The 13,525-nt window shown below is 41.0% G+C and overlaps 1 protein-coding gene across 1 annotated transcript in view; it reads right to left on the bottom strand.

Annotated features, from left to right (window-relative positions):
• Positions 1–12,574, bottom strand: part of Rnf212b (ring finger protein 212B) — a 34,883-nt gene extending 22,309 nt beyond the window's left edge. Inside the window, exons 1-4 of the mRNA XM_035453464.1 lie at positions 12,441–12,574; positions 10,219–10,319; positions 7,144–7,196; positions 6,857–6,931 (exon numbers count right to left, since the gene is read on the bottom strand). Coding sequence (XP_035309355.1) covers positions 6,857–6,931; positions 7,144–7,196; positions 10,219–10,318 — 228 coding nt within the window. The 5' untranslated portion in view covers position 10,319; positions 12,441–12,574. The remainder of the gene's footprint in view (positions 1–6,856; positions 6,932–7,143; positions 7,197–10,218; positions 10,320–12,440) is intronic.
• Positions 12,575–13,525: the final 951 nt, after the last annotated feature.

Raw genomic sequence — 13,525 nt, 5'->3', positions numbered from 1 at the left:
CACAGGCTGATCTGGTGAGGGCACTTTCTTAACTGAAGTTCCCTTTTCCCAGATGACTCTGGCTTGTGTCAAGCTGACATAAAACAAGCCAGCACACCATGAAACTTCGAAAAAGGAAAAAGAGGCCCTTCAGTTTTTGCATTGTGAATCTTATTGTGCCTAATTTACAAACTCTACTATAGGTTTATGTGTACAGAGGAAATGCACAGCACATATAAGTTTTAGTACTATCTGCAGTTTCATGAATCCATTGGGGATCATGGTATTCCCTGTGGCTAAAGGATGACTGTGATGTTTATGATTCTTAAATTAGGCAATATCTCTCCATAAAACTGATGGATCCTAATGAACTGAGCAAAGTTGGTATTAGAGGCAGAAAAGGGCTGGAGAAAACAGAAGCAGAAAAAAAGCAGATTAATTATTTTTTTAAAAAATTTATTATGTGTAGAGTGTTCGGCTTGCATGTATGCCTGCAGGCCAGAAGAGGGCACCAAATATCATTACAGTTGGTCATGAGCCACCATGTGGTTGCTGGGAATTTATCTCAGAACCTTTGGAAGAGCAGGTAGTACTCTTAACCACTGAGCCATCTCTCCAGCCCGATTAATTATTTTTTTTTAAGGACAGGATTTCTCTATGTAGCTCAGCTGACCTCAAATCCATGATGTATTGCCTCAGCCTCCCAAGTCCCGGGGTCATAAGTATATATTAGTAACTTCAAAGTAAGTTTCCTTTTAAAGATAAAAGCAGAAAGGATATCTTTATCATGACAGATAAAACTGGCATGTTTAGAATTGGCCATTTTCCTTTTTCTCCCTCTCCACCATTCTTAAGCAGTCAGATAACTTAGTTTGGGCTTGGTGGCATGGAACTTCTGCAGGCATAAGTCTATGTGGTTTGGTCTGTTGGGCCTACTGTGACAGCTTAGTCTAATTCTAGTCTCCTATAAATTTAACACACAGAACATAATTCTTTTTGTTTTGAGACTAGGTCTTATTACATATCCCTGGCTATCCTGGAACTTTCTATAGATTAGGCTGTCTACCTACCTGTCTTTGCCTTCCTGTGATGATATTAAAGGTATCACCACTACACTCAGCTAAAACATAATTGTTACTTGCTGAGAACATCATAAAACTTCAGTTCTGAGTTAGGTCTATCAAAAGGCGGGAGAGAGTAAAAGGAAGACACCTGAAAAGTATCGAGTTCATTATCTTTAGTGACAAAATCCCTGAAATAACTTACAAAAAGGAAAGATTTGTTTGGGCTTATTGTTTCAAAGGTTTCAGTCTATGGTTACCAAGCATGTTAGGTACTTTTTTGTTGCTGTGATAAAACACCATGGCCAAGGCAACATATAGAAGATATTTATTTGGGCTAATGTTACAGAGGGTTAAAGTCTATGATGGCAGAGAGAAGGCAAAGCAGCAGGACCAGGAAGCTGAGGGCTCATATACTGAACCACAAACATAAAGCTGAGTGAACCAGGAATGGCAAAAAGGCTTTGAATCCTTAAAGCCTGATTCTAGTGATGTATTTCCTCCAGGAGGTTCTATTTCCTAGACCTCCCCAAATATCACCATCAGCTGGGAACCAAGTGTTCAAATGTCTGTGGGGAACATTCTCATTCAAATCACCATACCATGTAACCTGGATTTTGGACCTGTGGCCAGGCACAGTGGGAACATGTAGCAAAGTAAGCCCTGCCCTGAGCTCCAAAATGACCTTAACCTTCCCAAATTTTCCACCTGGATTTCTGAGAAGCATCTAAAACCTAATGTGTCCATATCTTCCTGGCAGATCCAAGAGAAAATCAGCACTCTGCACAAGCAGTATTACTTCTTCAAGCTTTAATGTTGGAAACCAGCCCCCATGGGGTCTGTAAGAGTTGTTTTCCAGCATAACCACAGGTGCCTCCTGTTTTCCTGACCTCACCCCACTAGAATCAATATCCTGTTGTGAACCCTTTGACCTGGGGTTTTTGTAAGTTTGTATATAAGGCTGCTCCACAATAAAGGTGAGAGACATTCTCTCAGAAAAGGACCAGGAGTCTTGTGGTTCATCCAAATCTCCAGGCTTTCGCCCAATACTCGGATTTAGTGGCCAAGAGCAGCCACACTTTAAAAAATAAATTATTTTCCAGGTGTAATGTTGTACACCTTTAGAAGCAAAGGATCTCTGTGAGTTGGAGGCTAGCCTAGCCTACATATTGAGTTCTAGGAAAACCACGGCTAGGTAGAGAGACCCTGTCTCAAAACAAAACATACACACCTCCCAAAAAACAAATAAAAACCAACATCTGCCTCCCCACCCCCAAAAAGCAATCTTTTGGGGTTTCCTCAGCTTCCTAGCCTAATTCCATTCTTGGGAGTACTTTCCCATTTATTTATTTATTTAATATTTTCATATTTGTTTATTTATGTATTTTATGTATGAGTGCTCTAGTTGCATGTGTACCTATATGTCAGAAAAAGGCACTGGATCCCATTATACATGGTTGTGAGCTACCCTGTAGGTGCTGAGAATTGAACTCAGGACCTCTGGAAAAGAAGCCAGTGCTCCTAACCACTGAGCCATCTCTACAACCCTTCCTATTTATTTTCATTCATTCATTCATTCATTCATTCATTCATTCATTCAAGTGTTTTGCCTGAATATATGTGTGCTATGTATATACTTGTGAGGTCAGAAGAGTGGGTCTGAAACCCTGGAACTGGAGTTATAGACGGTTGTGAGCCACCATGTGGGTGCTGGGCACTGAACCTAGATCTTCTTAAAGAATAAATGTCCTTAGTCACTGAGCCATCTCTCCAGCCCCTCCCCTTTTAAAAGTAAGCTGTCTATTTCTAATGCCTAACTCAAAAGGCATTACTTTTTCTCTGCCTTCTCCTGCAGCTGCTGGTGTTTTTACCTAACCTGTATTATGTTTTTTCTTAAACACTAATAAAACTACCCTTGAGTTTCCAGAATACAAAACAGAAATAATGACCTTCTCTCTCTCTCTCTCTCTCTCTCCCTCTCTCTCTCTCTCTTTCTCTCTCTCTCTCTCTCTCGTGTGTGTGTGTGTGTGTGTGTGTGTGTGTGTGTGTGTGTGTGTGTTGCTTGAGAATCAACCCTGGCCTTTCTGCTTATTGGGAATGGTCTCTGTCACTAATCTATAATCTCCATGTCTTTTTCTCCTTTTTGCTGCCACCACTGATTCAGTGCAAACTGCTTAGACTTTTCCCTCCTGACTGGTCTCCCTGCCTTAACCTATTTATGGCTTAGTCACTAAACAGCCACATTCTCTTTTAAAATTATGCATCATGCCAGGTGGTGGTGGCATGCATGCCTTTCATCCCAGCACTTGGGAGGCAGAGACAGGTGGATTTATGTGAGTTTGGGGCCAGCCTGGTCTACAGCGTGAGTTCCAGGACAGGCTCCAAAGCTACACAGAGAAACCCTGTCTTGAAAAACCAAATAAATAAATAACTTGTCTTAACTTGTCTTACATACTCATTCACTTACAAGCACTTCTATTTTTTGTTTGTTTTGTTTTATGAGATAGGATGCTTCTATGTAGTCCTGGCTGTCCTGGAACTTTCTATGTAGACCAGGCTGATCTCAAACTCACAGAGATTGTCCTCCTACCACTGCTTCCCAGTGCTGGGATTAAAGGGGTATACCACTACGCCTGGCTCTACAAAGCATATATTATTAACATAATGTGGGTCAGGCATCTAGTAACATACTGAGTGCTACAAAGATGCATCTGCCTTTGAAAAGTGAGAAAAACAGACATGTGAACAAGTAAATCATATTTTCAGAATTAAGTATTTTGCAGAGTTAAAAGCAATATAGGGTACAAAAAACAAGACAAAATTGTGTTACAGAAACCATGGAAGGCTTTTACTAGAGAAGGAACAATACTGAACACATTTGAAAGGTGCCTAGTTGTAGGTAAAGGTAGGGGGTCTATGATCTAGGAATAGAAGGAAATGTGCAGGTCCTCAGGGGCTCTTCAATTCCATTAAAAAGTTTAGAAGTGAGTTAAGCATTCAAAACAGGCAGTTTTATCAACAATTAGCACAGAGCAGAAAAATGTCTTTGTTGGGTTATTATAGTGAACAGAAATGGACATTTAGAGCAACAGTCCATTTGTTCATTTAAGGACAATGTTTTGGATGTTCATTCCATATTAGGAACTGTTCAAAAAGAACAGCAAACAAAACTGACCAAATTTCTGTATTCCTAGAGCTGCATTTCAGTGCAGGATTCAGACAATACATAAATACACAAGACAATGGTAGAGACAGGAGCTATGATGAAAAATAACACAAGAATCAGAGGGTGCTGGAGCTGACTGTAAGATGCTAGTTAAGGTAATTCTGGACAAAGAAACTTTAAGCAGAACCTTGAGTGAGACAGTTTAAGAGTAGGTATCACCTCAGTTATTCAACTTCACATAGGAAAACACATTTCCAGACTGCTGACTTCACCAAAATGATCCTTCACTAAAGTGATGATTAACTGACCCTTTCTATTTATTTTATCTTGATTATTTGACCATGTATAATTGGTCCCATGATTAGGCAGGTTAAGATTCAGGCTATACATAATTTCTTAACTGATCATTAACCAAGGGCTTAAATATTAACCAAAGGTCTGCTCTTTCTCTTGTTCATGTGAACTCTTTTACATTTCTCCTTGAGTCTCAGCTGGATTTTATTTACTCACAACATTAAATGTAGTTATCTCAAATATAATGGCTCATCCAAGTGACTAAGACAGCATACAGCTAAAGCTCTAGTTCTGTTTACTCTATTTCCAGAGTTGACATTGGGGACTGGGGAAACACTGCTGATAATTGCCATGTTTAGAAAAGGTGTACTCAAGCTGGTTGTGGTAGGACTTGCCTGTGATCCTAACACTTGGGAAATGGAGAAAGAACAATCGTGAGTTCAAGGTCATCCTTGGCTATCTGGGAAGTTCAAAGCCAGCCTAAGCTACAATGAGGCCTGTCTCAAAAAAATTGTACTATCTTAAGAATAAGAACTGATACTGATAGACAGCTTACCTGGTATGTTTGGGACTCTGGGCTCAACTCCCAGAATAAGGAAAAGAATGTTTATAGCGAAGTGTGGTTTTTGGTACATACTTATAATCCCAACACTCAAGAGGTAGAGGCAAGAGGATCATGCATTCAATGCTAGCCTAGTTTTCAAAGTGAGATTCTTTCTTAAAAAAAAAAAAAAGAATATGCTGGCGCTGTAGCTCAGTTGGTAGAGTGTATAAGACCCTGGGTTCTATTCCTAGCACATGTTAAGTCTAGAGTGGTAGAACATTTGCATCCTCAGCATTCAGGTAGAAGAAGGAGGGTCAGAAATATAAGGTCATCCTCAGCTACATAATGAGTTCTGAGTTCTGGAACACAAGAGACACTGCCTTTGGGTTAGAGAGAAATGGCTCAGTAGGAAAGGCACTTGCCACCAAATCTGATGACAGGACTTTGATCCCTAGCACCCATGTAGTGGAACAAGAGTGGAGGACTGACTCCTGCAAGTTGTTCCACATTCTTGTTATATTAAAATGTCCCTCCCCTAACATTCTCTCTCTCTCTGTCTCTCTCTGTCTCTCTCTGTCTCTCTCTGTCTCTCTCTGTCTCTCTCTGTCTCTCTCTCTCTCTCTCATACACACACCACACACACACACACACACACACACACGGGGGGGGGCTCTTCATTAAAGGCAACAAGCAAATAAAAAAGATAATCTATCAATAATGATAGAGTACTTGATAAGCATGCAGAAGGTCTGGGGTCTAATAACAGCACAATAACAAAAGGAAATATTCTTAAATTACCTATTTATTGTGCACACACACACATGTGTGGATGCAAGCACTCAGTGGTATGAGAACAACGTTTGTGAGGCAGTTTTTCCTTCCATCAGGAGTGTTCCAGAGATTGAACTCAGACTGTCAGCTTGGCAGCAGGTGCCTTTACCATCTCTCCAGTCTGATAAGCATGCCAAGAGAGGTATCCCATATGCTAAAAAAATCATCTCAGCAGAGAACTAGAGAGTTGAAACTTAAAAAAGCAAAGTCTTCACAACTTGGGAGCTCTCTCAAATAATTATACTGCCTTCTTTCTAACTTTTGCTATATTCAACTACTCCTGATCATGTCAATCATTTACCAAGATACAAGGCATCGGGAAAAGGCAAACATTTTCTGCCATTCAAGCAATTAGTTGTTAACTCTAAATAAAGTTAAATATTATTGCAAAGCCTACTAAAAAATGAAAATGAAGAATAAGACATCTACAAGCAAAAGGTCACAAGTGAAATTAACAAATCCATTCTTTGCAGGCCTATACATGCAATTTTTAAGAAAATGTATCTCTTTTCAAAGAAAGATAAAGTTCCTTAGGGCACCTTTTAGTGACAGGAACTTGTTATTAGAAGTAGGAACTAAAAGCAAGATTCAACTAGATTGTGGTTTTGACAGCATACCATAGATTCTAGGTTAGTAAAAAGTTAACTGGTAGAGATTTCTATCAGGGAAGTAAATAAAGAGCAGTTTCTCTCCACTGTGTACAAAGACAATTTAAAGAGAAACTCTTGCCTGACGGTGGTGGGTGCATGCCTTTAATCCAAGCAGAGACAGAGGTAGGCAGATCTCTGAGTTCGAGGTCAGCCTGGTCTACAAAATGAGTTCCAGGATATCAAGGCTACACTGAAAAAAAAAAAACTGTCTCAAAGAAAGTAGGGGTCCTTGGGGACATGAGTTCTATGTACCCAGCTGCACCCATTACATAGCCTAAGGTGGCCTTGAGCTTGCAGCAGTAAGAACTTTTCTTCATTTTGGTTCTCATACCTGAGAGATGTGACTAAAACACTGCAAAGCTGTCTCTACAGGGCTTTTGAAGAACTTCTTCTCTTGAGGCTTTAACTATAAAGAAAGTAAGATACATAGTGAGAATACTCCCAACAAAATGAAAGAAAATACTGAACCTGGAATAAAATGACTCTATTTTATACAACTGCAATCTTCAAAATTGTTTCTTCCTTTTTTTTTTTTTTTGAGCAACTCATCATCTATGACTATACTTACTACTGGTCAGGGACTGTATGAGGCAGTTTTCAATGAAGGTAAAAACTTACATTATCAGAAAGAGCCAGATGCTTGCAACGACTTCCACAAACAGCACATTTTTCTAAGAGAAAAAGGAGAAAATATTTGTTCCAAAGGCAGGAGGTAAGATTTTCCCAAAGTATGTGGTAACTTTCAAGTAGGCTAGCAAGAGAAGAAACAGGTTCTTAACTAAATTGTGATTATCATTAAGATACTAACTTAAAGACTGGAGAGATGGCTCAGCGGTTAAGAGCACTGACTGCTCTTCCAGAGGTCCTGAGTTCAATTCCCGGCAACCACATGGTGGCTCACAACCACCTTCAATGAGATCTGGTGCCATTTGCTGGCATGCTGGCAGAAGACTGTGTACATAATAAATAAAATCTTAAAAAAAAAGATACTAACTTAAATCTCTGTTCTCTAAAATCACCATCTCCAAACAAATATGCTGAAATAGGAGGCTTTGCACTATGCTTATCTCCCTGTTTTCTTTCCTTTCTTTCTTTTTGAGACAATGTCTCATAAACGCAGCCCAGGCTGGCCTGGGACTTGTAGCAACCCAGTCCTGTCTCTCAGCCTCCTGAATATTGGGACTAGTGACATTTACTGGGAGGATGTACTGTGCCAACAGAAGTACTGGAATACATCTGCAGGTGTTTTGGGATGAATATAAGAATATCAATGATTTTCACTCTAGGTGAATTGTAAAAAGGATTTATGTTTTGTCTTCATGTGTGCCTGTGTACTGTGTGCATGTCTGGTGCCTGAGGAAACTAGAAGAGGTGTCAGATCCTCTGGAACTGGAGTTACAGATAGTTGTGAGTCACCATGTAGGTGCTGGAAATTGGACCTGGGTCTTCTACAAGAGCAGCCAGTGCTCTTAACCACTGAGCCACTTTTCCAGCCCAGGACTCTTTTTAATCCTTTCTACCGGACATTAGGCACACCCTGGGCACTGTAAGTGGCTGGCTCATGCAGTATTCTTAGATCTTGTTCTGAAGCTTTCCTTCTCTTCAACTAATGCATCTGAAAGAAGCAAAGTGTAAAATTTATAAGCTTTCCTTATCAAATGCATTATTAGTAGGTGCTGATGATTAAGATAAATGCCACACAGTTGGGAATGAGGTTGAGTGATAAAGCACTTGTTTACCAAGCATAAGACCCTGGGTTCATCCATTAAAAAAAAAAAAAAAAAGATAAATGCCATGCCAGGAAAAAGCATTACATGGCTTTACGCTTCAGAGACAATCACTCCAAAGTGAGCTGCTGTCACCATAGTGAAAAGTCTCATTGCATCGGCAGATAACTCAAAAGGATCATGAGGGTCACACATGGAAAAGTTCTTCAGAGACTATTTAACCCGACTGGTCTTTCCTTTTGGGAATAAAGTTTCTTTCCCAGTCTTCCCTCTATGTTGTTCTCAGTATGAGTGAAAAACATTCTACTTAAAAGAAAAGCAACCTTTTACAGCTCTCCAGAAGCAGCAGGGCAACAGTTCAGGACCTTTACCCTGGTGGGCAGAAATTTCTATCGATTTCTACTGCCTACCTCTTTGGCTTCATCTTTCACCATTTTTAGCTTTCTCTGCATAATCTCAACTCTGCAGAAGCATCTGCACTGCAGTTTAATGATGTCATATATCATTACACATGCTACTATTGCAATTTTTTTAAAGATGTGTTTTTATCTTACACACGAGTGTTTGCCTGCATGTATGGATGTATGCCACATGTGGTGTGTGCCTACTACTGCCTGTGGAGGCCAGAAGAGGGCATCAGACCCTCCTAGAAGTAGAGTTACAGATGGTTGGTTGTGAGGCACCATGTGGGCACTGGGAACCAAACCCATGAACTCTGCAAGAGCAACTGAAAAATTTTAGTTTGCTGAGAGAAAAAGTTTCCCATAGGCCTTGACCCAGGACAAGGAAATTGGCCCCAACCGGAGGGCAGACAACAATCCTTTTTGGGTCACACCTGGCTAACAGACAATCGGGGACTTTCTAGGGTACATTCTGTGGCTTTTCCTTTGTAGAAAAGCAGATCACACCTGGGTGACCACTCTAACATGAGATCATACTTTGTAATCAGTCACTTTGTGCCCCTTGCCTGTATGCTGATCTGCGATTTTTTCCTATATAAGGAGCTTGCACCCCATGCTGGGGTGTGCAGCTTTCCCAGTATTGCTGCACCCAGTATTCCCAGTATTCAGTGATTTTTACAGGGTATTTGCTTAGCATTCCAGAGGTCCTGAGTTCATTTCCCAACATTTCAAACAAAGTTTCCTTTGTTTAAGACAGGGTCTCCCTTTGTAGCTTTGGCTGGCCTGGAACTCCTCACCATGTTAAATCAGGCTGGCTTCAAACTCAAAGATCTGCCTGACTTTGCCTCTCCAGTGCTGGGATTAAAAGGCATGTGCCACCATGCCACCTGGTTTTCAAGTTTCTTTCAAAACTTGATAGTTACAAGAAGTTGGTCATCATTTATTCTTTGATTTCCTCATTTGCAAAATAGTGCTACCAGTAATTGCTATCAAGGACTGTGGTGAAGATTAGACAGAACTGGTACTAGTAGCTGGGCATGGTGGTGCATACCTGAAAGCCCAGCACTTGAGAGGCTGAGACAGGAAGACTGTGAACTCAGGACAGTCAGGTCATATAGTAGAAACAACAGGAAAAACTAAAAAGTATGTTTATTGAAAATAAACACTAACTTATTTTTTAAATCGTATGGGAGCTTGGGATGTAGTTCCTTGATAGAGTATTTGCCTAGCATGTGCAAAGCCCTAGGTTCCATACTTAGCACTGCCAAACAAAGAAACAAATAGGAAATTGCTTATTAAACTCCAAGATAGCAACATCATTTTTCACCCATTGTAACTTTTCTTGACACAACTCAAAACACTGAAGAGTTAACACATTTGCTAAATCACTTAGATTCACTCTTTTATTAATAGATTCCTTTAATTTCCAAAATGGACAGCTACCTACAGTATCTGCATTATCACTGATGCCTACCAAGTGATTTTTATTCTACATCACACAGAGAAATGGCTACTCATTATGTCTAAGTTAAAAAAACATTTGGGGATAAATTGAAGTCACTCACCCACAGTCATACACTTTTTACAGAAAATATGGCCACAGCTGGTGACAAAGAAATGGGCCCCATCCTTTCGGAAACACTGGTTGCAATGAAACCAATCCATTCTGGGCAGAGAAAGAAAAATGGTAACAAAAATGTGTAGCATAATATAATTATAGCTGTTCCAAAATTGACATAACACTGCTTCACTTTTGAGTTTAATGTGGGAACAAAGTTGTGGGCATTCCATTTATCTGTAGGGATATACATACAACATGAGGAAAAGTCAGCAAATTACATTCACAATATGCCATGGTGCATTCAAGTGCATGTGTGTTTGTGTGTGTAAAAACAGAAAAGTCATAGGAAGACAGAACCACGCTTTTCTTATAGTAGTAAGGTTGTGTTTGTATTTATGTGTTTGCCTTTACTCTCACTTTTGTTTTCTAAATTTTTCAGATGAACTCATATTCTATTTGTAACTAGAAAAACAATTTTTAAAATTAAAACATGCCACCATATTTGTGTGGTGCTGTGACATTAAACAAGTACTCTACTACTGAGCCCTAGGCCCAGCGCACATCTTTATTAAGTTTCCTGTTAATAGGGCAGAGAAAGGAGCCAACAGAGGCGAGTGGATCAGAAAGATCATGTATTAGTCACCTGGACACATTTTATGTAAGGGAAACAGCTGAGTGATGATAGTCTCGGCTTATACACACCTACTACTCCACAGAAACCCCGCCACAGGTCTGGAAGGTATAAAATCATGTTTTGACCAGGCTCATCTCTTTTTTTTTTCCTACAAGATATACACTGATTATAACTAAATAACTTGTCCAAAGTTCCATCTTTACTGACAATCTTGGGATTAGAACCCAAGTCTTCTGGTTCTGTGGAACACTCATGTTCCTACATTAAAGAGCCCTTGGGTTCCCACAGTAATTATACTGTAATTTGTTTGGTTTGAATCTGGTTTTTTTTTTTCTGACAACAGCAAGTTTTGTTTTGTTTTTCAAGACAGGGTTACTCTGTGTAGCCCTGGTTGTCACTGAATCACTGAATTCACTTTATAGACTAGGTGGTAGGGGTTTTTTTTTTTTTTTTTTTTTTTTTTTTTTGGCTTTTCGAGACAGGGTTTCTCTGTGTAGCTCTGTAGATCAGGCTGGCCTTGAACTTAGAGCTCTGCCTCCCAAGTATTAGAATTAAAGGCATGTTCCACCACTGCCCAGCGGTGGGATTTTTTTTTAATGAAGAAATTGACACTTGAAAAAAAAGCAGTGAAGCTATAAAGAACAACGAAATACATTGAATATGAATATGCTCTTTAGTAATCTTTATTAATTTAATCCTTAAAAATGAAAAATTAAAACAAGTTACTATTTCCCCACCACAATCCTTTTCTCTCAACAATTCTTCATTTTTAGAGTTCCAGTTTATGTAGAGGCTTATTAAAATGAATGGAGGGTACTTTGCACCTTAAAAATTATGCCACTTACCCAAAGAGGTGACACACACCTTTAGCTCCAGAACTCAGGAGGCAGAAGTAAGTGGATCTCTGTGAGTTTAAGGACAGATATACACATATATATTGAGGGCAGGTGAGATGGCACAGAAAGTAACGGTGCTTAGTGTTAAGCCTGTTCACTTGAGTTTGATACCTGGGACCCACAGGTAGAACAGACTCCCACAGGCTGCCTTCTGTCCTCCACTCTTCATTCGGTTGACCACGCCCCCACTCCACCACACAAATAAACGTAAATTTCCTTCAATTTACTAAATAAATAAACGAGGTGGCACATGCCTTAATCCCAGCACTCAGGAGGCAGAGGCAGGAGGATCTTTGTGAGTTTGAGGCCAGCCTGGTCTACAGACAACCTGAACAACAGGGGTTATGTAGTGAGAACCTGTCTTCGTCTTTTTTTTTTTTTTTTTTTTTTTTTTTTGGAGACAGGGTTTCTCTGTTTAACAGTCCTGGCTGTCCTAGAATTCATTGACCAGGCTGGCCTCAAACTCACAGAGATCCTCCTGCCTCTGCCTCCCAAGTGCTGGGATTAAAGGCGAGCGCCATCACTGCCCGACTGAGAACCTGTCATTAAAAAAAGCCGTATAAACCGCTCCCACAGCACGGGGTGCGCGGTCCAGGCGCGCCTTCGCCGGAGTCCTAAGCGGCCCTGACTGGCTGAGGCAGCGCCCGCGCGAGGGCGGCGGCCTCCAGCTCCATGCTCTCTAGCTCGCGTCCCTACCAGCTCGGGATCCCGCGCTTCGGCTCTCAAACCCTACGGTTCTCTCACGAGGCGCTGGAAACGGCGGGAAAACAAACAGCCGCCGCCCGGCGCGGCCTCCAGGCACGAGGTTGTCAACCAAGCCGGCGCACGCCAGACCGAGCCAGCGCGCGGCGTGGGCGGGGCGCTGAGCCTCCTGCGCAGCCGCAGAAGCGCCCGCGCCGGCTCCCTGGACAGGCGGGGCCTACGGTGGCCTGAGAAGCCAAGGAGGGCTTCAAAGTAGTCCCGTTTATCTGTGGAAGCTGAGCGGTGAGAATGAGCCTATTAATGTCCCAGCAAACGACCCCGAAACAAAAGAAAACGGGGTCGCAAAGCCGTAGAAGCTTTGACGTGATCTAAACTGAAATTAAGATAGTGGGCGCTTTAAAAGTACAGAATAAATCAGAAATAGAACAACTAAGGAGTTACATGGATAGAGGCGGATTGGCTATCAACTCGTAACAAACAGGTCTCCAGAAAAGTTTGTTTGTTTGTTGGTTGGTTGAATAATTGAAGCCAGCCTCGAGGCTGCATGCCTGTGACTCCTGCACCTGGCAGGGTGAGGCAGGAAGATCCATGACTTAGTTCCAGCCTGAGACTCAGGGTCCTACCCGAAAAAGAAAAGAAAAAGGGAGTGGGGGAAAACGGAGATGGGAAGAGAAAAAAAAATAAAGGAACGAGAATAAGCTTTTCTACTGCACTGGTTGTCAGATTTTTGTTTTGTTTTTAGGTCAGTGTGGTCTAGATAACAAGTTTCAGTATATCCTGGGCTACAGCAAAACGCTGTCTCAAAAAAAATTAAAGAAAAAAAAAAAAAACCAAACAAGAATATCCTATAAAAAATTTTCAGTGTCCTATGTGGTGGGAAATGTTACTTAAATGTTAAATATAGAGCACCTGTAATTTTAGAAACCTGTTATTGGTACCTACCAATAAATATACCGACGCATGCCTTTAATCCCAGCACTGAGGGCTTGGGGGGCACAGACCAATCAGTTCGAGGCCAGCCTGCTGGTATACACAGCGAGTTCCTGGACAGCTAGGGCTACACAGAGAAATTTTTAAAA

This window comes from Cricetulus griseus (genome assembly GCF_003668045.3).
Source record: "Cricetulus griseus strain 17A/GY chromosome 1 unlocalized genomic scaffold, alternate assembly CriGri-PICRH-1.0 chr1_1, whole genome shotgun sequence".
Classification (NCBI taxonomy): Eukaryota; Metazoa; Chordata; class Mammalia; order Rodentia; family Cricetidae; genus Cricetulus; species Cricetulus griseus.
The sequence above is the reverse complement of the archived record's forward strand: the minus strand, read 5'-3'. Positions and strand labels throughout refer to the sequence as shown.